This window comes from Mesocricetus auratus, unplaced genomic scaffold (genome assembly GCF_017639785.1).
Source record: "Mesocricetus auratus isolate SY011 unplaced genomic scaffold, BCM_Maur_2.0 Super-Scaffold_100007, whole genome shotgun sequence".
In the NCBI taxonomy this organism is placed as follows: Eukaryota; Metazoa; Chordata; class Mammalia; order Rodentia; family Cricetidae; genus Mesocricetus; species Mesocricetus auratus.
In genome coordinates, this window is record NW_024429191.1 from 29,387,035 (window position 1) to 29,411,835 (window position 24,801).

Below are 24,801 nucleotides of genomic sequence, written 5' to 3' on the forward strand. Positions count from 1 at the left end.
GTTCACGAGTCTAGTGTGTACTACTTTTTCTTAATCTGAAGAGAGTTTGGCACTGAGGGGGGTACATTGCAAGAACAGGAGCCCAGTGTGTGTGTGTGTGTGTGTGTGTGTGTGTGTGTGAGAGAGAGAGAGAGAGAGAGAGAGAGAGAGAGAGAGAGAGAGAGAGAGAGAGAGAGAGAGAGAGAGAGAGAGATGCTCTGTGCATACCCGGCCTGGTTTTAACCTCAGGAGGAATTGAGAGGTACGTTCTACAGTTATCATAGTTTACAAATAAGGAAACTGAGGCACAGAGCGATCCGCCCCCCGGTTAAGGCTTCTTGTATAGTTTGTCTGACTTAAAGTCTGAACTGAAGAGTTTGCCGCCGAATGGCCTTCCTCCCTCCCTTTACAGTAGGGACTGGAGCTTGGGAGCCGCCCCTCACTCCTTTCCTCGAGTCTTGGGGGCCCCCGCCGTTGTCACGACAACCAGGGACCACCAATGAGGGGCAAGCAGGCGGCATGAGGCCCCGCCCCAGCCCCACCCTCTGAGAGGACTAGTGGCTGACTATAAGGGCAGGAGGCCGAGCGGCGGGAGCCTGAGCCAGGGAGCGCGAGGCACGGAGAGTCTTCTGAGTGTCTGGAGCGGTCGGCAGCCACCATGTGCGGTAAGTTCAGGACAGCCTCCCTCACAACCTTTCAGAGCTTAGGTCAGAGAGCCAGGCGGAGAGGACCTTCTAGGGGTGGCGATCGTGGGGCTTTCATTACCCAGGCCTACCTTACCCGCTCCTGACCCCGGAGTGAGGTCTCCGGGCATGGGGGGCGTGGGAAGAGGGGCGTCTAAACTCGGTGTGCGAAGACCCAAGTCGGGACCGCACAGAGTAGAAGCAACCGGGCGGGTCCCCGGCTTGGATCCCCGCAACACAGAGGTGTCCCCACCCCGTGTATTGGGAGGGCGCTTCCTTCACTTGGCCCACAAAGGCCGCCACGAGCTAGCTTAAGCATCCTAGGCGCGGAGTGGCGGTCCGGAGTCCCAGTCCGCCGCGCCCACCCAGGACGGGCGACCTCACCTGCGCCGTGTCAGCAGCCCACCCCGGGGCGTCCGGACCGGTGCTCTCGGGAGGGTTTACGCGTCTTTCTGGCGACCCGAAATGAACCTCCTCCTGTCCCTAGAAGGGTGGGTCCTGTGGTGGAGCTTTGCTGGAAAGGGCCCTAGGAGGCTCCAGAGACAGTGACTCCCTGGAACCTTGGCCCGAAGCTAGGAGCGGGAGCCTTGGACTGGCTAGCGGCGCAGCCCGAGGCGACGCCGAGATGTCCGCGGGGCTTTGGGAGCAGAAGGGAGGGCGGCCGCCCTGGGCGCACACACATCTGCAATTCCTTACCCTCCTGGCTGGCTGGGCCGCCTCCGCTGGCTGTCTGGTCGGGGAAAGCTGGGAACTTCTGGGACAAAAGGTCACTGTGCTTTTTTTTACTCCTTGAGTAGGATTCTGTTACCCACTCCAGCCCCCTGTGGCTGGAGAACCTGGTGGAACTTTTGAAGCCATGAAAGGCGCCTCTCTCACTTTGCTGAGGGCTTGCAGGGTGGGGTGTGCCAGTGGGTGAGTCCAAAGCCAAGATCTGTACAGGCCTTGTTTCACAAGCCAGGAGATCAGGGGAAAGGAGCCACTGGCCAGGGAGCAGGCAGGAGGCTTTGAGACACAAGCTTGCCCAGAGACAGCCCGGTCAGTTTAAATTCCTAGTCCAGCAGACAGAATCTTACCACTCCCAAGTCTCCTTGGCAATGTGTACGTAAGGTTGCCTCAGTCGTTTCTGGACTCAGAAATGACACAAAGAAGGAAGTTTTGTCAAAGACCCTCCCCCTGCCCCAAGTTCGAGCCCTTGCAAGGCTCTAGCCTTAGAGCCAGACTCTGCAAGAACCTCAAACTATTTGAACTATTTGGCTTTCCTTGCTGATCCTCAGATGGCCCTCTGTCCCCACCACCAACCACCTGACCCTTCCACCCTGCTTACTCCTAGCATCTGCCTTTCTCTTGTGTCTTTCCAAGTTCTGGAGGGCTGCATCCTCCAAGTCTTTGGAAGAGATCAAGTTTGGAGTTATAACCAACCTGTATCCTTCCTAGACTTTGGTATTGATTTGTGACTGAGTAGGAGAAGTGCCTCCAGGTCACCAAAGGATGTCTAGGACTGAGGAGACGTCTTGGCCCAGCTGAACTTCTTTTTTTTTTTTTTTTTTTTTTTTTTTTGGTTTTTCGAGACAGGGTTTCTCTGTAGCTTTGGAGGCTGTCCTGGAACTCACTTTGTAGACCAGGCTGGCCTCGAACTCACAGAGATCCGCTTGCCTCTGCCTCCCGAGTGCTGGGATTAAAGGCGTGCGCCACCAACACCCGGCTCCAGCTGAACTTCTATTCAGAAATTCAGAACCAGAATTAAAGGAATTGGATGCACTAGGCTAGGCCTCTTCAAACTTAAGTTTTTCTTTGAGGTCATCCTTACTGATTCCTACAACAGCTCCGGCCTTCAGCCAGGGGTCCTGTAACATACTGTGCTTTTAGTGCTCTCTGTCACTTACCAGGCACCCTTTGTCCCAGTTCTAGGCACAAGTGCCTAGAACTGAACACACTGGTCTGGGTTCTCTTGGACTGTACTGTCTGTATGTGTTCGTCACAGAATAATCGTTTTCCTTTCATGGCTGTTTTCTCTTGTGATTTAGTGGATTTTACAGGAAAATGGTAATGACTGTGCTTTTGACACAAGCATACAGCAAATATTGGATCAGTTCCTATCTACATTTGGGAAAACTGAGGCCTAGTGAGGTTTGTCTGAACAAAACCTTTTAGATCATTTCACTTCCCTGAGCCATACCTGTGGTTTTCATTCAGAGCAGCCTGAAGTTTCAGGGGTTAAGGCCTGTCCTTATCAGCTGGCTAATGACCAGGCTCTGATGACGTCTCTATCCACAGAAAGCTGGGGCCCAATGGGATCCCACCCTCCACAAACAGAACAGACGCACTCAAAAGCCTTCAGTGTGTTGAGAGTTTATCTGAACAGAACCTTAAATATGGCTTTAGCTTCCTTTCCCTTTGCTCTGAGAAAATATCCCAACAGAAGAAACTTAAGGGAGAAAAGGCTTGTTCCAAGTTACAGTCCATCATTGTGGGAGAATCCAGGTCGCAGGAGCAGGAGGCAGCTAGACAGAATAAATCCACAGTTGTGAGCAGAGAACAGCACCTAGCTCATGAAATGGTCCCACCTACATTCAGGGGAGCCTTCCCACCTAACTAGCCCAAGTAAAAAAATCTATTCCAACGTGCCCACAGGCCAACTTAATCTAGACAGACCTTCATTGAGCCTCCCTTCCCAGGTGACTCTAGAAAGATCCACTATTAAACCTAATCATCACAGCTTATTGACATCAGAGAGTTGCTTGCATTATGTTGATTTCCTGCCAATAGAAAGGTTATTGTAGTTTCTCCCCCCACTTGCGTTCCTCCTCCCCTTTTATTCTTCATGCAATTACTGTGGATGATTGCTTGTTGAGAGGTTCTTTGTGTTCTAGGCTCTGAGGTTTTAAAGGCCATCTGGCTGTGCCACCACCCACTTCTAAGAAGGGGCAGGTGAAGAAAATGGCCACCCTTCTGTAGTCCAGTCCCAGGCCACAAGAGGATAATCCAGCTGGCAACTGTTGCCACAGAGAGGATATCTCAGGCATAGGTTACTCCTATCCTGGTAGTACCAGGCTGAACCAGGCAAGGGGACAGCTTTTTGTTCAATGCACAGGGTTTAAACATTTTTTAAAAATGAGTTACCAGATTACAAAATTAGGAGGGCTCATGTAAGTGTTTATGGTGTGTGTGTATGTGTGTGTCCACTTCTCTGGAGCCAGAGTTTCAGGCAGTACTCTTATCCACTGAGCCGTCTCTTCAGCCCCTGGTATGTTGGTTTCTGTGGTATACATACTTCCACCACAGCAGTTTCAGGTGAGGGCCATGGGAAGTCCCTGAATGAGTAATTGGGAAAATGGAGCAGCCAGCTGACTCCTGGAAGCCATCAGGACAATCACAGACCACCTACGCGTGTCTCTAATACTGATCTTGGCACTCATTTGGGACATGAGCTTGAGTCCTCTGGAAGAGTCCTGTGCACCCTCAACCACCAAGCCATTTCTCCAGGCCTGTGGTAGAGCATTTGAATTCAGCCATTGTTCACAGAGCAGGTTCCCTCCATGCAGGCTACCCCCTTCTCTGTGCCTTCCTATCTTGTGCTCTTCTACAAGATGGGAAGTCCTCCTTACCTAGGCTTCCCCAGATCCAGAAAAATTGTCACATCGTGTGTCATAGCATTAGTAAACAGCACAAAAACACAAAACAAACAAAAAAGCCTGACCTCAACTTGGTGTAAACTTAAAGAAGACCTTGAACCTTGCTTGTTTTTTTGTTTTTTTTTTCCAAGACAGGTTTTCTTTTTTTTTTTTTTAATAATTTATTTTATGTGCATTGGTGTGAAGGCTTCAAATCTCCTGGAACTGGGCTTACAGACAGCTGTGAGCTGCCATGTGGGTGCTGGGAATTGAACCTGGGTCTTCTGGAAGAGCAGTATATGCTCTCAACCACAGAGCTATCTCTCCAGCCCTGAGACAGGGTTTCTTTGTATAGCCCTGGCTGTCCTGGAACTCGTTCTGTAGACCAGGCTATTCTCAAACTCAGAGACCCACCTGCCTCTGCTACCCAAGTGCTGGGATTCAAGGCATGTGAGCCATCACTCCCCTGCTGACCTTGAACTTCTAATCCTCCTCTTCCGTGCCTCCCAAGTTCTAGGATTGTGTGTGTGTGTGTGTGTGTGTGTGTGTGTGTGTGTGTGTGAGTGAGCAAGTGCACGTGTACTCCTGTGGAGGCTAGGGTCACCAGGTCCCTGAACTAGAGTTACAGGCCACTGAAAACTGCCTGATGTGGGTGTTGGGAACTGAACTCCATCCTCTGCTAGAGCAGCAAGTGTTGGGTCCATTCAGTGTCCATGGCCAGGTCTTCAGAATCACTCAATGTTCTGTAAGAACAGTGGGACTGCATATTGCATGGTGTGTCTGCTTCTACTCTCCCATTTTTAAGGAGGCAGCAGGAATTGTCATTTGCACATCAATTAATTGGTCTAACCCAGTCTACAAAAGTGAGGGCCAGTCAGACAAGGCATAGCCTCATACCCTTGGCTCAGTGGCCTCACCACACTTGTGGGCCTTGCTCAAGAAAGTAGACCTGCCTCAACTTCCCCAACACAAACACCGAAGAATTTCGTGAACATTTCTTTGAGATAGAGAAACAAACAAAACAATAAAACAACCAACATGACCCTGCTTTCCTGTGTAGACAATTTGGTATTTCATTTACATTAGACTCCTGGTCTCTTTGATTCTGAAAATGGTGGTAGTAAGTAGGAGGCTCAGCCTTGGGTACCCCAGCCTGGGTGGATGGTGATGTGGTTCCCATGGTGAAGGCTCAGGCTGGGCCTCTCTGGGTGGAGTTGCTTGCCCTCACTCAGGCTGAGAACAGTGTTCTCATTGTGCAGAGATGTACTATCAACAGGACCAGAGGAATCCCAGCCTGCCCTCTTTGAAGCTATTTCTTCTCATCCTCTAGATTCCCATGCTCCAATCCCTCCCCTACCCCCAAGCACTCAAGGGAATGCAGATAAATTCTGAGTGTTCAGCAATTGACCGGTACTCAGGGAACGTTGCTTCCCTAAACTGGTCATTGTCATTATCTGTCACTTAGAGGTTGACCCTTGAATGTTAGGAACATCTGTTTACATGACTTCTGTGGAGTCCCTGAGTGATCTCTCAAGCCTGTGCAGGGGGCAAATGATTTCTAATAATCAGACCTACCTTTGCCTGGCTGAGGAGCTGTCTCTGACCTACTTGCGAGGCCGCTTATCTTCGGCTATCTTCGTTCATTCACGCACGCTTTCATTCAACATCTGTTTATTGTGCACCTAACATAGGCTTTCTGTGGCGGGGTTGCTAACGTGGATGTGGCGGTGTAAAGTAGCGTGTAAAAGGTCGTGTACAGTGGGGAGTCAAACAAAAGGGAGAGAAAGCAAGCATATGAAACAAGTAGTTGTGTGGCCTCTAAGGTGGGAACTAGAGAACCTCATGGGGACCCTGCTAGCTGATACACAGTGAACAGAAGTCACTTTTGTAAAGAGCCAGCAGCCCTTGGAGATGTCTCCCCCAGTCTAACAAGAAGTCATGTCCCCACTCTCAGTCCTTAGTCCCTCTGCCTACAAATCACAGCTCTGGGGACCCCTATGCCTATAGGATCTCCTTCACCCCACTCTGTAAGGCTCATCCCTACATCTCACTGAATCATAACAGTGAGAAGGTTCCAAGGACTAGTAGTATGCTTATGGGTTGAATTAAATTTTGCTCACATCACAGCCAGATCATACATTTGGCTTAACCATCATTTCTCCCAGAGGGTCAAGAAAAAGAAGAGTGGCAGTGTTCCCCCACACCCTGACTATTTGACAGACATTTCTTGAGGACTGACCACGGGCTGTAGGAATGCACTGCATGGGCACTGATTGGAGCCTCAGGGTGGGAAGCTCCTTGTCTCATGTTATTCAAATGGACACTTATTATGCGACAGCTTTTTGAGGGCTTTACAAAGGCGTCCTAAACTTTCATAATTACCCTGCTAAGCAGATGCTGCCATCACTGCTGCTTCACCGATAAAACCCAGTGATCCAGGTTCCGTGACTTGTCAAGGCCACACAGAATGCACAGGGCAGGGGTGGGAACAGAGATGGGCATTTGGCCCTGGCTGTGGGCTTCAGCCCCCATCTTCTGTGTTCCTTGCTGTCGCATAGCCAGCAAAGGGAGGGAGAGGATGCTGTGACCCTGAGCCTGTTCTTCTGTGGACCTGATGGGGAGTTGTGTTCCGGTCTTTCCTACCCTCTTATGGCTACTGTTCTTCCAGGTTATCATGGCCTGGAAGCCACTGTGAGGTCAGCTCAGCTCAGGAGGAAGTAGAGACACAGGAAGTGACAACTGAGACCTTGGAAGGAAAGGGCATGTGCTAACCCAAGGAGAGGCTTGTAACCACCCAAAGTAGCACTGATCTCTAAGAGCCGCGCAGGGATTTGGCCAGAAATCCCAGGTGTCTCTCTATTACCAGATCTGTCTTTGAGAGCCTCAGCCCTCCTCACTGGCATGGCGGTCCCCACAGGAAATCCGGATTAACCAGGGCTGTGACACATTCACCACTACCTAAGCAGTTCAGCCTTGTCAACCTTTGTCCCTTGGCTAGGACGTCCCCCTTATGATGACATGGGGGGTTTTCTCTCTCTCCTTACACTTACATGTATTTATTTTATGTTCATTGTATGTATATGTGCATGTATGTGCCATGGCACACATGTGAAGGTCAGTTCTCCCCTTCCACCATGTGAGCTCCAAAGATTAAACTCAGATCATCAGGCTTGCTGGCTGGCACATTTACCACTGAGCCATCTTGCTGACCTTGGAGATTTTCTTCCCACCCCCACTTTGGTTTTTCAAGACACAAGTTTCTCTATGTAGCCTTGACTGTCTTCGGTCTGTAGAGGTCACATACAAGCCCGAGCTGCTGACCTTCCATGAGCACGAGTGCACTTCTGCGAAGATGTCTGTTGGGTGTGTTTCTAGAACTGAAATAGCTCTTATCACGACACGTGTTCACGTTTCATTTCAGATATCCGCCAAATGCCTTCTAAAGAGGTGGCATGAACTTAGATGCTCACTGCCAAACTCATCTTCTCTGTTTAAAACTGCGTTTCCATCATCACTGTATGGTAGATTCCAAGAGGCAATCCAGCCTTCTTCTACTTTATGACCTTTTTACAAAAATGATGTGATTAGTAATCAGCGGAACGTACACTAATTTGTTCATTTCAATTCAGCTTTGTGCTAACCCAACTGGCCAGGAAGAGGGGCGGTGCTTCACTAACGCCGAAGTCACTGAGTAGATGCCTCATGATGAAAATGAAAAGATTTATGTTTCCTGGGCAAAGGCCTCGAAAACCCTCCTTGGCAGCTTGTGCCTCAGCAGCCGACTCCCAAACTGTGCTTCCACTGTCTGCCAAGCCGCTGGCCGGGTGTCAGCACTGCTGGTGGTCCTGAGGACAAGGGCATTTCAATATCCCTCCAGGGGGCTCTGACATGCCCCTTCCCCCAAGCTGTTTCTGATCTTCAGTGCCATGCAGTCGTGCTAGATGAGTCTTCACCGGTGGAGTGTGGCTGGGAGAGAAACAGCAAGGAAAGTTGGGAGAGCTGAATCCAGAGGCTTCCCACCCCAAAGAATCCAGACTTAAAGGCTGTTTTTTAACTTTATATTTACAGATATATAAATTTTATAGATCTACAAAAATACTCGGGACCCAAGATATCAATATTCATGATATCTTACACTCCACCAAATAGTCACTAAGTATTGTGGGAAAAGGGGACCCATGACAGGGAGAAAAAAAATCAACCAATCAAGACGGATAAGAACACTTCCTTGACCGCATTCCACACGATCTGGAACTTTATTGGTGTATATCCACTGCACATGTGTTAGGTTAATGGAGATCCTGGAGTGTGTCGATTATTTTGACTGTGTTCACCATCACCCACCCTTCTGTTTAAAATATTTTCAAATATTGGTGATAGTCACCTTTCTAGTCCTTTATGTTACCTGCATTGAATATACAGTCCCCTTAATGGGTGTAGGTATAATTCTGGAACATTTGCAGGGTGCTAGGAAAAGGTAGTTTAAAAAGACTCCAGGGGCTGAGAAGATGGTTTAGTAGCATGGGAAGCTGAGTTTGAATCTTTAGCACCCATATAAAAAACTGGGTATGGCTCTATGTGTGCCTGTGACCCCACTGTTGGTGAGTGCAGACCGATGGATCCTGAGAGCTCACTGGCTAGCCAGCCTAGCCTAAATGGTGACCTTCTAGAATCTCTGTCTCAACACAAATAAAATAGAGGAAGGTGTCTAATGTCTTGTTCTAGGCTCTGCATGTTCTCACACCAGCACGTGCACTCATGCACAACACACACACACACACACACACACACACACACGCACGCACGCACGCACGCACGCACGCATGCACACACAGAGCCTGAAGCTGTGTCTTGTCCATCAACTAAGCCTTTACCGTGGTCTGTGTTTGTAATGTACAGTGTGAGGAGTGACAACAGAAGAGGCACGGTTCTTTTTCTCTTACAGTTTCCCAGGTAGTACATTCCTTTTTATTGTTGATCTTTGCAGCCCTAGCACACGATTTTCCTTCTCTTATTCAGTCAAGAACTTCTACCTTTTTGCTTAAAAGGAAGGATGTAAGAGCACCATATCTTCAGCACCTCTCTCTCCCCTGACCTGAAGCTTTGTGTCAAAATTTCCCTTTTCTTTACAAATAAAAATATATGAAACTGTACAGAAAGCAAACTGTGCATGCTTTAAAAAATTCTGTGTGTATGTGAGCGTGTGCCTGTGTGTATATATGCACATGAGTGCAGTTGCCTTTGGAGACTAGAAGAGGGTATCAGATATCCCTGGAGCTAGAGTTAGCTGGAGTTGCAGATGGTTGTGTGCTACCTGATAGAGATGCTGGGAACCAAACTCTGGTCCTTATGAAAGACCAAAAGCAGGGATTTTAATCTTTCCACTATGGGAAAAGTAAAAGTAAATAAATAAGCAAGCAAACAAAATAAAGCCAAACTGAATCCTCTTAGTTTGCTAGCCTACCTTAACAATGCTTTCCCAAGAGATGGATCTATTCTGGCTGCTCTTACATTTATCCTTGGAGCAGGAACTAAGGATATACAGCTTACTTAGCAGAGTGCTTGCTTGCCCTGCATGCACGAAGAATCCCTTAGTACAATCCCCAGCATGGTGCAGAAGGAAAGGAAAAGAAACAAGCTATACTGACTAGCTGTTTTGTCAGTTTGATACAAACTGAGTCATTTGGGAAGAGGAGATATTAATTGAGAAGATGTCATCATCAGATTGGGCTGAGAGATAAACCCATGCAAGGTCTTTACTGAGATTGTACCCTCCTGAGTTCTCAGCCAATGAGGAAAAAGGAGGAAGGACCTGCCCTCAGGGCAATAAAAACTGTTCTTTGCACTCCTGAGGCACACCCTCCATTTTGTCTTTCTAATCTCTGTTGGTGGTGCCCAGCTTTGCAAGGTCTTAAATGAATCGTTTTGCTCTTACTACTCTTAGCCCCTGGTTTATTTGTTCCTTACATCTGCCAGTCGAGCAGAGAAATTCTCTGCAGTGGAACCGGGAGGCCAAGGGTCATGACACAGGGCTCATGTGAGCTTTTGCCACAGAGAGAAGGGCTGACAGAACACAAGTCTTTCAGAGGACAGGAGGGACAGCTGTTCTTGCTAGCCTTTCCTCTGCAAGCAGCCTAGGGGGCTCTCTGAGATGCCTCCTTTGCCTGGTGTCTTTTTTCCTAAACACAACACTGGTATATTTCTTAAGGTGATATTTTGCTTTCTCTTTGGACAGGAATTTTTGCATATATGAATTACAGAGTCCCCAAGACAAGGAAAGAGATCTTTGAAACCCTAATCAAGGGCCTGCAGCGGCTGGAGTACCGGGGCTATGACTCTGCAGGTAGGTCTCTGAGACACCCCACCGTGGTTGTTTCTCTTACTGGTGTTCTTTGTGGTGGGGCTTTTTCAGCCTGGGAATTTCCCCGACTCTTAAGATGTTAGGTTCGATGGCAGGGGGATCCCATGATGGGGGAGAGAGGGCAGATAGGGGAGAGAGAGATTGGGGGGGCAGGCAGAGACAGATCTGTCTGCCTCCTCAGAGGAATGGCAGAAGAGAGCTCAGGAGTGGGCGGAGCTTGTCTCTTAAAAAGGAACCTTTGCACCTGAGTACAGAGTCAGGGTATGGCCTGCCATGGGTGCAAAGGTGGGCAGTCTTTGCCAGGTCCCCAAGGGGCAGAGCAAGGTGTGTCTGAATTACAACACTGACGCTTCTTAACATCCCTTTATCAATATACTAACTGGTAGTTTCCTGGTGAAAGACTACCCTTCCCAGCTTCCCTCCCTTGTGGACTATGGAAATCATCTTTGCCCCTTTAAGGGGCCACATCCCATCTTCTGTAGGCATTTTGTCTATCTGCATACCTGGGGGGGTAGAAGCGGCCCCTCACAGTGAACCAACATTGCTCTGCCTAAGGACAGACCAAGCCTCTTTCTTTCCCCCTTTAGTCTCTCTACGGCTGCCTGTAATAATCTAAGAATAACCATACTTGCTCATTAGAGAAGTTTCAAAACTACAGAAACATTGAGAAAACATTTTATTTTTAACAGTAGAAAAGAAAACACAAGAGTTAAAAAAAAAAATCTCTATCTGACGTAGCCTCATCCGTATTGCTCAAAAGGCACAAAGTTTCAGTTGTGCAAGATGAATGAGTCTTGGAGATCCTGGGCAGCTTAGATGGGAAGGCTAACAATGTGATACTGTGTGCATCCATAAGAGAGGAGACCTCATGTTAAATGTCACACACACACGCTAATGTGGATGGAGGGAAGAGGTCGGGAGAGAATTTAGGGGAAGGAGAAGTTGTTGCCATGGATTTGGGTATTCCCACCGGTAGATCCCCCTGTAAGTCCACCAAGTTGGGTACATTACACCTATGTGCAGCTAGCTTTCTGACTATCAGACCTCAGTAAACTCCCCTCTAGCATTTTCTTGGCACCCCAGCTGTTGTACATTGATATCATCTGGGTTATCTGGGTTGAGAATGGAGAGATTTTTGTAAATAAATTTTCTTTGTTTTGCTCCCTCATACCCATCATTGGGCAATTTTGTAACGTAGTTAACTAGTTAGGATGTTAAAGATTGAGCTAGTTTTTTGTTTTGTTTTGTTTTGTTTTTGTTTTTGTTTTTCGAGACAGGGTTTCTCTGTATTGTTTTGGAGGCTCTCCTGGAACTCGATCTGTAGACCAGGCTGGCCTCGAACTCACGGAGATCCGCCTGCCTCTGCCTCCCGAGTGCTGGGATTAAAGGCATATGCCACCAACGCAGGGGCCATGATGATGCAAGCCTTTTATTCCAGCATTCAGGATGCAGAGGCAGACGGATCTCTGAGTTTAAGGCCAGCCTAGTCTACAGAGCGGGTACCAGGACAAACAGGACTACACAGAGAGATCGCATGTTGAAAACAGATGGAATCCAGGGCCTTCCACACGCTACTTGGTGTCACGCCCTCGGTCTCTGCGGTTTTGCAATCGTTCTCCACTTTTCTTAGTATTTCCACTCTCCAAAGCCCTTCCTGCTTACCTTCCTAAGTCCCTTCCCAATCTTCATCAGGCTATCTCTCAGGGTCCCTCCTCTACTGCTAAATGCTCAATTAAGTAGCTTGCTGAGTCAAAGAGACTGCGTGACCTTCTGGCCTTGTAAATTCTTCCCCAAAGGCAAATCCTGACGGGGTTTACAGGCATGCAAATGGAGGGAAGACAGTGACTAGGAGGCCACAATTCAAAGAGCACAGCAGGATAAGTGCCATCGAATAGCCTCTTGCCCTTAATGGTGGGTGTGGCAGCCAAGCCCAGGATTCCTGCACACAAATCTCTGCTATCATCTTTGCGACTTTGAAATTGACATGGGTTTGCTTTTCAGAATGAATAATCCTGAAACATAGATACTTCTCTTTGATCAGGAAGCTTGGGGAAGAAGTATGGGAAAATTAGTTTGTGTGAGGTCCTGGGTTAGCCACCAGATGCACCAGCTGCGACAAACAGCACCTTGTGGCCCTGCTCCTGAGTGGTATAATCAGCTCCTGGTAAGGGCCAGGGAGGCCCCAAGAGAGCATCCCAAACTCTTGGGATTTGGGATGCTGTCTTCCTTTCTATAAAATAGCACAATAATTGCAAATGATCTAGCTCCACCTCCTCCCAGACACTTTGTATCTTTATTTATTCCTAATGCAATGTAAATGCTGCATGAATAGTTTTTACGATTAGTTGTCTCTGAGATAATGACAAGAAAAAAATGCTCAGTACAGATACATTGTATTTGTTGGTGTGTATACATGTGTTTGAGCACACCTGTGTAAGCATTACCATCCAGGCAAACCTGGTGCCGCCCCTTGGGGACCTGGCAGAGTGCTTCCCCCTGCACCCATGGCAAGCAGTACCCTGTCTCTATAAACAGGCTCAAAAGGTCCCTTTAAGAGACAAGCTCCACCTACTGTCTTTCTCTTTTTCCACTGGTTCTCTGAGAAGGCCGGTCTCTGTCTTGCTCTCTTCTCTCTCTCCCCTCTCTTTCTCTTTTTTTCTTCTCTCTTCCCTCTCTCTTCCCTTTCCCCACCCCCTTCCCTTCCCCTGGCAAAACTTCCTTCCCATGTAAGTTCTGCCTGCATGGTGTGTTTGTCCCTCACCTGCAATAGCATGCACCAAGGTCCCACCTTGTGCGGCATGTCATAACAGTATGTGTGACTGCACATATGCTCGTGTGTGTGGAGGTCAGAGACCCATTTTATTTTTTGAGACAATGTTTTTCGTTGACTTGGAACTTGTAGGTCAGTTAGGCTGAATGACCTGTGAGTTCCCAGGATCCATCCTCCTGTCTCTAGCACCTCAGCCTTGGGATTACGACACCATGCCTGCCTTTTTGTTGTTGTTATTTCAAGACAGGGTTTCTCCGTGTAGTCCTGGAACACACTCTGTAGACCGGGCTGGCTTTGAACTCACAGAGACTCCAACTGTCCTGAGTGCCAGAATTAAAGGCATACCTGTTTTTTTTTTTAGGTGTGTTCTGGAGACTGAACTCAGGTCACCTTAGCACCTCTTTTATTTTCAAGACCTCTGATCACCTGTTGGTTGGTCATGGAGATGAAGCCTTGGCAAACTGCACCTTGCAGTGACAAAACTTAACTCCAACATGAAAAATGTTTATGTCTTCAATTTTATGAGGTTCTAAAATAAGCAAGCTGTTCTGCTGTGATGGAATGTGGACAGTGGTTGCCTCTTTGGAGAAGGGGCTCCTTCTGAGTGTTTCTGTGGGTCATGTTGGTCAGAGGCAGGCTTCAAACTACATGCTTTCTGTGAACTAGGTGTGGCCATAGATGGTAATAACCATGAAGTCAAAGAAAGGCGCATCCATCTCGTGAAGAAAAAGGGGAAAGTGAAGGCCCTGGATGAAGAACTTTACAGTAAGTAGGAAATGTTCCATGTCAGAGTGATGGCTGGCACACAGGCCCTTTGAAAATACCTCATTGCCAACAGCATTTGAGACTGGAAATTTTGTCTACATTTGGGTGACTATCAGAAGGGTTAAGACCATGTTGTAAGACTGTCTCAAAGTGTGGGATGTTTTATTCTAAGCAGCTACATATGGAGACTCTAAAAACTATTTTAATACTTACGTATTTATTTTAATTATTCTGGCATACAATACTGCTTTTCTATTTATATTAGAGAGATCATTTTCCTTTCTAATCAATTTATTTTGGTTAAGAAATAAGGATGAGTTGGGTGGTTGTGTCACACACATTTAATTCCAGCACTCGGGAGGCAGAGGCAGATGGGTCTGTGAGTTTAAGACCAGCCTGGTAGTGTGGAGCGAGTTCCAGGACAGCTAGGGCTACACAGAGAAACCCTGTCTTGGAAAACAACATCAATAACAACAACAAAAACAACAAACAAAAAGGCCAACAACAAAAAGGCAGAGACAGAGCAAGCTGGCTAGCCAGACTATCCATAATGGGTGAGCTCAATGTAACGAAAGTCCCGGCATCATTGAAAAGGGCGGCCTTCAATCAGTGAAAACACCTCAGCATCAACCTTGGGCCTCCCCACACACATGAAAACATTAATGCACACACCACACAGACACATGTGTGCAAACACACACACACAGACAAACACACATGCACAGCATACATGAATACAGCAACTGATTTTCTTTTTGTTTAGAGCAAGACAGCATGGACTTGAAGGTGGAGTTTGAAACACACTTCGGCATTGCCCACACACGCTGGGCCACACATGGTGTTCCCAATGCTGTCAACAGTCACCCACAGCGCTCAGACAAAGACAATGGTAAGTTATTTCTACCTCAGAATGTTTCTACCTCTCCCTGAATGACCCATCAGAGACGATCCTGGCCAGAGTGGTTTCCATGCCCAACTCAGACTTCCTACCTGCCCAGCCCCCTTGAGACAATCTAAACATCTACTCCCCTAATACCCTGCTGGGTCACACTGGGCCTCAATCAGGCCAACACCTGGTCCCCTGGGTGCTATTGACCTAAATACACACAGGAAATGATGGCATTTTAACACAAGGGTTCGTTGAAGTTCATCCCAAGAGTGAAATATAACAGTGCATTCACTAGTTCATTTTCCATCACTATAGCTAAGTACCTGGAGCTGGGTACTTTACAAAGAAAGGAGATTTATTTAGGTATCAGTTACAGGGGCAGAAAATCCATGATCAGGCAGTACATCTGCCTGACCACTGGTGAGACTCCCCTTGGCTTTAACACCACATGGTTAAAAAACAAACAAACAAACAAAACAGAAAAGGAAACTGGTTGCATGAAGAAGGGACCAAGTGTGTGGCCCTCTCTTCTCAACAACAAATACTTTCCAGAACTAGTGAGGACCCCGTGAGAACACTATTAGTTTCCTCTGCAAGCATGTTTCAAATCATTTTCCAACAGGTCCCATCTCTTAAAGGTCCTACCATCTGTCACACCATCACCCTGAGGTCCCAGTGTCCATGCACTGAGCTCCTGAAGGATACACTCAACCCATAGCCGATAATATGAGAAAAGCAAAATGTTCCAGAAGGGTAGGACCCTGAAGAGAAGCATGGAGTTCCTTCTTCATCCAGCTGAACTCATTCCCCTCCCTCACAGAGAGTGGTCCTGAGTGAAGGCAGAGACACTACTGATCATGGTCAATGTCTAGGTACCTCCCCAAGCCCTGAATCCCAGACTCAGGGCTCAGCAGACAAGAGTTTAAGGTTGGAGGGAGAGAGGTTACAGTCACACAGCCTCCTGCCCTGTCCAATGACAAGGAAAAACCCATCAGAAGCACCTCATTTCAGAATACACTCACCATGTGCCAGGCAGTGATGGCACACACCTTTAATCCCAGCAGAGGCAGAGGCAGGTGGATCTCTGTGAGTTCAAGGCCAGTCTCATCTACAAAATGAGTTACAGAACAACCAGGGCTACACAGAGAAACCCTGTCTTGAAAAACAAAAATAAATAAACAAAAAGAGCCAAAGCTCAGGGCAAGAGAGATAACTCCGAAGTTAGAGCACTGGCTGCTCTTCCAGAGGACCCGGGTTCAATTCCCATCACCTACATAGCTGCTCAGAACTGTCTGCTATTCTAGTCCCAGGGCATCTGCTGCCCCCTTCGAACTTCCACAGGTTCCAGGCATGCATGTGGTACAGAGACATGCACGCAGGGAAAATACCCATGCACAAAAAATAAAATGAATTAGAGAGAGGGGGGAGAGGGGCGACAGGGTGCGCTAAAGACTGTTGGGAATATCTGGAAGTACTTCTGGATAATGGAAAGCTAATCCTTCATTTGACATAAATAACTTCAGAAGATGGAAGACATTTTGATAATATCCAAAGACTGGGATCCATGCAGGGCTGGCTGCTGGGTGCTTACCACAGGTTACTTCCTCGGGTGTAAGCTGCAGACACTGGTGCAGACGTCAGTTGTAATCACTGCAAATGGAACCTGCTTGCCACGAGTCTCGGAGAAGAGTGTCCAGGGTTCAGCTGTCTCCCTCGGCATGTAGCTTGAACTTCACTTCTGCTCGCACTTCTCTTTCAGAGTTTGTTGTCATCCACAATGGGATCATCACAAATTACAAGGACCTAAGGAAATTTCTGGTAAGGGGCTTCCCCTGGCTCAATCAAATCTGGGTCAGCATTGCTCCTCCTCCTGACACTTGCACTTAGCCTGAGTGAGACCCACTCTGGGCCGTGTCACAACCCTGATTGTGAACCTTACCCTCATCTGAACCACCACGCTAAGACCTTTTCTGGGGAGATATCAGGTTTTAGTGTTTGTTTATCTCCAGGGCTGCTGTGGTTTCACAGAATCAAAATAATGTGAACTGTGCTTCACCAAAATAGTTTGTACTACATAACACATCCACTCAGACACCACGTAGAATATGGGGTGGGCAGCTAGACATTGAATGTCCTCAGTGTGGAAAGGTTTTTCAGTGTGAGTTAGGATGTGACTCAACATATTTTATCATAACTGCTGCTATTTTGCAATGTCCAGATTAACGGTGAAGACAAGCTCCTGAGGAGGGAAGGTCTCTGGGAATAAGAGGGTGACTCAGAGGTGTTGGGTTGCTGGGTTCTGGCAGACATTTCTTGTCCCTTCCCAGTTTTACTTGATCTTGCCTTAAGTCATATCATAAGGGACTAGAGGGAGTTGGCCCAGCCAGCATTGCACAATGACCAAAATCTGTCACCCTGGGTACAACCCCATATTCCAGGAAAGCAAAGGCTACGAGTTTGAGTCAGAAACAGACACGGAGACCATTGCCAAGCTGATTAAATATGTATTCGACAACAGAGAGACTGAGGACATTACCTTTTCAACACTAGTCGAAAGAGTCATTCAGCAGTTGGTAAGTTAAGAGCTCCGTGAACACACCTTCATTTTTCTTAAGCACTTGTACAGATCTACACAAGGTGCTGAGGGGAAAGATAGTTCGTTTATAGAACATGGTACTTACAATGTTATATTCTGGTAGAATCTGGAGAGAGTCCAGTTTGGTGAGTGAATATCAAACAAAATATTTGCTTCCTTTTAGCCTCTCTGAGATGATGGCTGGCATTCTATAAGAATGTGTTATGTGTGCCGGGTGTTGGTGGCGCACGCCTTTAATCCCAGCACTCGGGAGGCAGAGGCAGGCGGATCTCTGTGAGTTCGAAGCCAGCCTGGTCTACAAAGTGAGTTCCAGGACAGCCTCCAAAGCTACAGAGAAACCCTGTCTCGAAAAACCAAAAAAAAAAAAAAAAAAAGAATGTGTTATGTGCATGTGTGAATGTAGCGGTCACGGTTCCTGTTGTCACCTCCAAAACTGAATTATATGCACTGTTACATGCTACTCAGATGAATGTGACTGATGTTGGAGACTTAGAATTGTAGTCTTTCTTCCTCGTCAGTTGGGAGGAATGTCCACAATTAATTACAAAATGGGAAGGGAAAAGGAGAAGGAGGGAAGGAGGCAGGCATGCATTTTCAGATTTCCAAGTTATCTGATTTTTTAAGGGCGCATAGCAAAAGCTGTGGGCCAAGAGATGTTCCCTGTTCCAGTGGTTTTATGATAAGAGAGCTCAGAGCACAGAGAAATGCTAAAGGGAGTGGCCTGGGAAGGACAGCAGGAGAAACTGGTGATCACATCAAACAGCTGGATTCAAGAAGCACAGCGACTCTCAAAGTGGAATAGACATGGGGATTGTGGGCTTGCCCAGGGGAACAGGCATGGGGGCTGAGGCCTTGTCCAGGGGAACAGACATGGGGACTGGGGCCTTGTCCAGGGGAACAGACATGGGGGCTGGGGCCTTGTCCAGGGGAACAGACATGGGGGCTGGAGCCTTGTCCAGGGGAACAGACATGGGGGCTGGGGCCTTGTCCAGGGGAACAGACATGGGGGCTGGGGCCTTGTCCAGGGGAATAGACACGGGGGCTAGGACTTGTCCAAGGAGGAAAACTTTCCTTAGAGGAAGCAGAGCAGGAGGAGCCTGCATGGGATAGGAGTGAGGGAAAGGGGTTTGGATATCTCAGAGCCCATCCCCAAGGTACCATGCCATCTAAGAACTGGTCCAAGGCTACAGCAGCCTGGAGATTCTGTTCAAGGCCCAGAATCCAGGACTCATTGGGTCAGAGACTGCTGTGGATTATCATGCCGTGATTTTAGATATGTCAGCCTACAGTAAAAGTTTAGAGTGAATCTATTGCCAAACTCCTTTGATCTGTGTCACCCTCTTTTTTGAATTGGTTCCAAGACCATAATTAGATACCCAAATCAAGTTTCATATAAACTGTCATAGTATTTGTATATAAACTGTGCACATGCCTCCTCATGTGTTTTAAATTATCTCTAGATTGATATATTAAATATAATACCTAATACAATGGAACCATTGTAGATGTGTCACTACATTGGATACTCTAGGGAACAAGTCTGGGCATGTTCACTCTGGGATACTTTTTCATGAAGAATTTAAGTAAAAAAAGACATCTGCTGAGCTGGAGAAAAGGCTTACTGATCTTGCAGAGGACCCAGGATCAGTTCCCCTCACCCAGGTTGGATGGCCCACAAACTCCTGTAGCTCCATCTCCACAGGATCTGTCGCCCTCTTATGGCCTCTGTGGGCACTGCACACACATAGTGCACACAAAGTCAAGTAGGCAAATAAACATGAACATTAATCCAATAAGTAAATCTTAGGAATTTGTAGTCCTGAATTAGGAAAACTAGAGTCTAGTTCTAGCCTTGTGCAAGCATCAAGATGAGGTACAGGCACAGGGGCAAATAACAGTCACAGCTATAGAAATGATAATAAGAAAACTAACTGCACCAGTTCTGGATTCTCCAAAGGCCAGACACCATCTGAGCACTTACAGAGCATTAGCCTCAAACCACAAAATCATACAGTTAGAACTGTGGTTCTCCGGGTCACAGATAAGGCGACTGAGGCATGAAGGTGGCTGAAGTGATTGCCTAATTAAGGGAAGGGATAAAGCCAGAACTGAACCCTAGGTTGGGCACAGTGTCGAGCCACGTTGATCAACCCCGTGGACCTCCCATCTGCTCCCTGAACAGGCCCCTTCCTGAGGCTTGGTGCTGGGTTTCTCTAGTCCTGGTTCTTTTCACCCTCTGTGACTTTAGCTGCACCGTGCTACTCTGGGCATCTCTAAAGCGGTTCCTTGTGAGACTGAACTTTAACATTTGAGCATGATGCTGTCTATTTGGCTTCCCCTCTGACTGCATCATGCACTCCAGAGGCTGCCTTATACAACCTATATCTGCCATGGAGAGGAGCTGGGGGTGACCTGCCAGTGGTCCATAGTGGCATGGCTAGTCAGCGCAACTGCTACTCCACAACCCTTCATCTGTTTTGCTATGTTTTCAGGAAGGCGCCTTTGCATTGGTTTTCAAGAGCATCCATTACCCAGGAGAAGCCGTTGCCACAAGGTAAGCACATGGGTGCTCCCAAAAACAAACAAATAAATAAATTAGGTCGAGTCACTTGGCTTGGGACACCAGGGAACTTTTCAAGCAAACTACCTAGTGCTTGTTAGGTCTAAAGGACATCAGCTGTGGCTGAGGCCCAGGTACTGTGCCACAGTGGCCAGTGGTGCTAGAGCTCCTCAGGGAAAACTAAATGGTGGTGGCGCACGCCTTTAATCCCAGCACTCAGGAGGCAGAAGCAGGTGGATCTCTGAGTTCAAAGACAGCATGGTCTACAGAGTGAGCTCCAGAACAGCCAAGGCTACACAGAGAAGCCCTGCCTTAAAACAATATCATCAACAACAACAAAACAAACAAACAAAAAGACCCACAATTAAAAGGGAAAACATAAAGTTGGATTTTTTTTATGTGAAACCTCTAGACTTTTAACAAATTAATGTTAAAAAATAAATGTTGGGTACTGTGCAAGCCTCACAATCTGAGTTTCATCCCTGGGATCCATGTAAAGGTAAAAGAAAAGAACAGGCCACAGGCCTCTCCATACATGCTATAGCATCATCCCCTCTCCAATAATTAATTAGTTTCATTGTAAAAATTTAATAATAAAAGTATTAGGGCTGAGGAGGTAGCTGTCAGTAAAGTGTTTGCTGTCATAAAAACACTGGGTGCGGTGGTGCAGCCTTACAATCCCGGCACTGCAGAGGCGGGTGGACCCCTGGAGCTCATAGCCCAGCCTGCTGAACCCAACTGGTGAGTGCTCAGTCTCAGAAAAAGAAAGGAAGAAAGAAAGAAAAAGAGAGGGAGAGAGAGAGATTGAGAGAGAGAGAGAGAGAGAGAGAGAGAGAGAGAGAGAGAGAGAGAGAGAGAGAGCAAGCCAAGGCAGATGGCTGCAGAAGAATGATAGTCAAAACTTACTTGTTGCAGATGTGCACAAGTACATACACATGCACTGCCCCCTATAAAATAAAACAGAAATAATAAAAGTGCATGAGGGGTTAGATTCAAGTCTTATGGCGGCTCAGATCCTAATTAACATAGGGACCCCTTTTAAGCATTTGTGAATATGAAACAGCCTGAAGTGAACACTGCATCTAGTTCTTTAAATGGGCCAGTGAGATGGCCCAGCAGGTGAACTTGACAGGCTCGTGACAGGCTCGTGACAGGCTCGTGACAGGCTCGTGGTGAGTGGAGGCTCTGGTAGAAGCCCAGCTCTAAGGAGCGTCGGTGCCCTGTGGGCTGCTGGCTTTACTCTAAAGGCACCAAGAAGCCATTTAGAATATATATGTGGCCCTGGGGGACCTGAGAAGAGTGAGTGAGACTGTCCCTTGAAGACTGTCATAATACCTACCCAGAAAATCAGATGAATTTGTCATAATCTTATTTCCCCCCCTGGGACTGGGACTAATTTGTCATTTGAAATGTAATCTCATCAAATCACAGGATAGAATTATAAAATACCAGTTGGTCCCTATCAAATCTAGAAGCTTCCTTTAAAACCCCATAATGTGATATTACTGTTTAAAATGAGTGTGGTGTGAGGAAGCAATAAAGCTTGATTTTTCTAAATTGCCTATAACAGATGGCTGAAATATCCAGGCCAGCCCTTGGGACATCTCAGAGGGCTTCTGTGTCTTAAAGGAGAGCTCAGTCTGAACAATAAGATCCGTGGAGCTACTCACCCAGAAACCCAGATAGCCTTAAGCACTGTTATTAATGCTTAAGTCCTATCATTATTTGGGGGCAATTTGAGCTAGCTCCTCATTGGACCCAGAACAAGGCCTCTGATTCGTTTTAGACAAAACAAAGGATGATACAAAATCATCAGGGCACTAAGAGCACCTTTTTCTCAATCTTTCCCAACTTTGTCCCCTATTTCCAGAAATCAGAAGCAGGGGTCTGAGTGAGTCAGCGTTCCTGAGAAACGGGGGCCTGTCTGAGTCAGGCAGACACAGCAAATGCCTATGTGTGGGCTGGATCCAGACTATTAATAAACAGGTAGTTTGTAAGCACATCAGTCTATATTAGAAAGAAATTGTTTAAGACAAAATATTAGCCCACTTGGTTGAAGTCAAATGCTTGACAAGGCCCTTGGTGGTCCTGACAGAGTACCCAGGCACATAGCCCACACCTGCTACAGAAGCCCACTTCCCACCCCCACTCGATGTGAAGTGTGACTTTCTAAGGTTTCAGATATTGGTGGTCAAACAAGGTCCAGAAGCAGACAATTCATAAGTTTAAAATAACTTCAGTTATGGTGCAATGCTACAATGTTTTTTTATTTTGCTGTTTGGTGTTGTTAAGCCTCTTACTGGACCTAAATTAAACTGTCATTGGTGTGAACACATATGAAGACCTTGTGTGTCCTGGGGTTATATCTGCAGTCCCAGGCTTACACTGGAGGTCGTGTGTGTGTGTGTGTGTGTGTGTGTGTGTGTGCCAGTGTATGCATGTGTGCATGAGGGTGCATATGCGTGTGGAGGCCAGAGTCCCATGCCAGGTGTCTTCTCTTCTGTGTGTGTGAGATGGATGTTTTGCTTGCATGCGTGTGTGTGCACCACCTGTGTGTGATGGGTGTTTCGTTTGCATGCGTGTGTGTGCACCACCTGTGTGTGATGAGTGTTTCCCTTGCATGCGTGTGTGTGCACCGCCTGTGTGTGATGGATGTTTTGTTTGCATGTGTGTGTGTGCACCGCCTGTGTGTGATGAGTGTTTCCCTTGCATGTGTGTGTGTGCACCGCCTGTGTGTGATGAGTGTTTCCCTTGCATGCGTGTGTGTGCACCACCTGTGTGTGATGAGTGTTTCCCTTGCATGCGTTTGTGTGCACCGCCTGTGTGTGATGAGTGTGTGTGTGTGCACCGCCTGTGTGTGATGAGTGTTTCCCTTGCATGCGTGTGTGTGCACCACCTGTGTGTGATGAGTGTTTCCCTTGCATGCGTGTGTGTGCACCACCTGTGTGTGATGAGTGTTTCCCTTGCATGCGTGTGTGTGCACCGCCTGTGTGTGATGAGTGTTTCCCTTGCATGCGTGTGTGTGCACCACCTGTGTGTGATGAGTGTTTCCCTTGCATGCGTGTGTGTGCACCACCTGTGTGTGATGAGTGTTTCCCTTGCATGCGTGTGTGTGCACCGCCTGTGTGTGATGAGTGTGTGTGTGTGCACCGCCTGTGTGTGATGAGTGTTTCCCTTGCATGCATGCGTGTGCACTGCCTGTGTGTGATGAGTGTTTCCCTTGCATGCATGTGTGTGCACCGCCTGTGTGTGATGGGTGTTTCGCTTGCATGCGTGTGTGTGCACCGCCTGTGTGTGATGAGTGTTTCGTTTGCATGCGTGTGTGTGCACCACCTGTGTGTGATGGGTGTTTCGCTTGCATGCATGTGTGTGCACCGCCTGTGTGTAATGAGTGTTTCGCTTGCATGTGTGTGTGTGCACCACCTGTGTGTGATGAGTGTTTCCCTTGCATGCATGTGTGTGCACCACCTGTGTGTGATGGGTGTTTCGCTTGCATGGGTGTGTGTGCACCGCCTGTGTGTAATGAGTGTTTCGCTTGCATGGGTGTGTGTGCACCACCTGTGTGTGATGAGTGTTTCCCTTGCATGCGTGTGTGTGCACCGCCTGTGTGTGATGAGTGTTTCCCTTGCATGCGTGTGTGTGCACCACCGGTGTGTGATGGGTGTTTCGCTTGCATGCGTGTGTGTGCACCGCCTGTGTGTGATGGGTGTTTCGTTTGCATGCGTGTGTGTGCATCACCTGTGTGTGATGAGTGTGTGTGTGTGCACCGCCTGTGTGTGATGAGTGTTTCGCTTGCATGCGTGTGTGTGCACCGCCTGTGTGTGATGGATGTTTCGTTTGCATGTGTGTGTGTGCATCGCCTGTGTGTGATGGGTGTTTTGCTTGCATGCGTGTGTGTGCACCGCCTGTGTGTGATGGGTGTTTCCCTTGCATGCGTGTGTGTGCACCACCGGTGTGTGATGGATGTTTCGCTTGCATGTGTGTGTGTGCACCACCGGTGTGTGATGGGTGTTTCCCTTGCATGCGTGTGTGTGCACCGCCTGTGTGTGATGGGTGTTTTGCTTGCATGCGTGTGTGTGCACCACCTGTGTGTAATGAGTGTTTCGCTTGCATGCATGCGTGTGCACCTCTTGTGTGCCTGCTGCTCACAGAGGTCAGAAGAGGGCATCAGATCTGGACTTAGGATAGAACTGGACCTACGGGTGGTTGTGAGCCACCATGGGGGTGTTAGGAACTAAGCTCAGGTCCTCTGCAGGATCAGTATGTGCTCTTTGTCACTGACTCATCACTCCAGCCCTTTCACCTTAGTTTTTGAGATGAGGACTCACTCGACCTAGAGCTCGCCCAGTCATCTAGCTGCAGGCTAGCTGGCCAATGAATTCCAAGGAGCCACATGTCTCCTGTCTCAGTGTTCTCCTACCTTCCCTCCCCACCTGCAGGGGTTACAGACATTCACACTACCCATTGTGCTCAGCTTTTAAGTAGTTTTATGGGGATCCTGACTCAAGTCTTCATGCCTTCACAGCAGCCACTTGGCTAGTTGAACTATCTCCCTAGCACTCAATTGGAGGTAGTATGACTATATCC

The 24,801-nt window shown here is 47.7% G+C and overlaps 1 protein-coding gene across 2 annotated transcripts in view; it reads left to right on the top strand.

Annotated features, from left to right (window-relative positions):
* The first annotated feature begins 535 nt into the window (after window positions 1–535).
* Window positions 536–24,801, top strand: part of Gfpt2 (glutamine-fructose-6-phosphate transaminase 2) — a 43,618-nt gene continuing 19,352 nt past the window's right edge. Inside the window, exons 1-7 of one of the 2 annotated variants that reach the window (XM_040748516.1) lie at window positions 536–644; window positions 10,509–10,616; window positions 14,071–14,169; window positions 14,933–15,058; window positions 16,818–16,876; window positions 17,497–17,631; window positions 20,147–20,208. In XM_040748516.1, the coding sequence (XP_040604450.1) occupies window positions 638–644; window positions 10,509–10,616; window positions 14,071–14,169; window positions 14,933–15,058; window positions 16,818–16,876; window positions 17,497–17,631; window positions 20,147–20,208 (596 nt within the window). In that variant the 5' untranslated portion in view covers window positions 536–637. The remainder of the gene's footprint in view (window positions 645–10,508; window positions 10,617–14,070; window positions 14,170–14,932; window positions 15,059–16,817; window positions 16,877–17,496; window positions 17,632–20,146; window positions 20,209–24,801) is intronic. The other variant, XM_040748517.1, reaches the window with a different exon arrangement.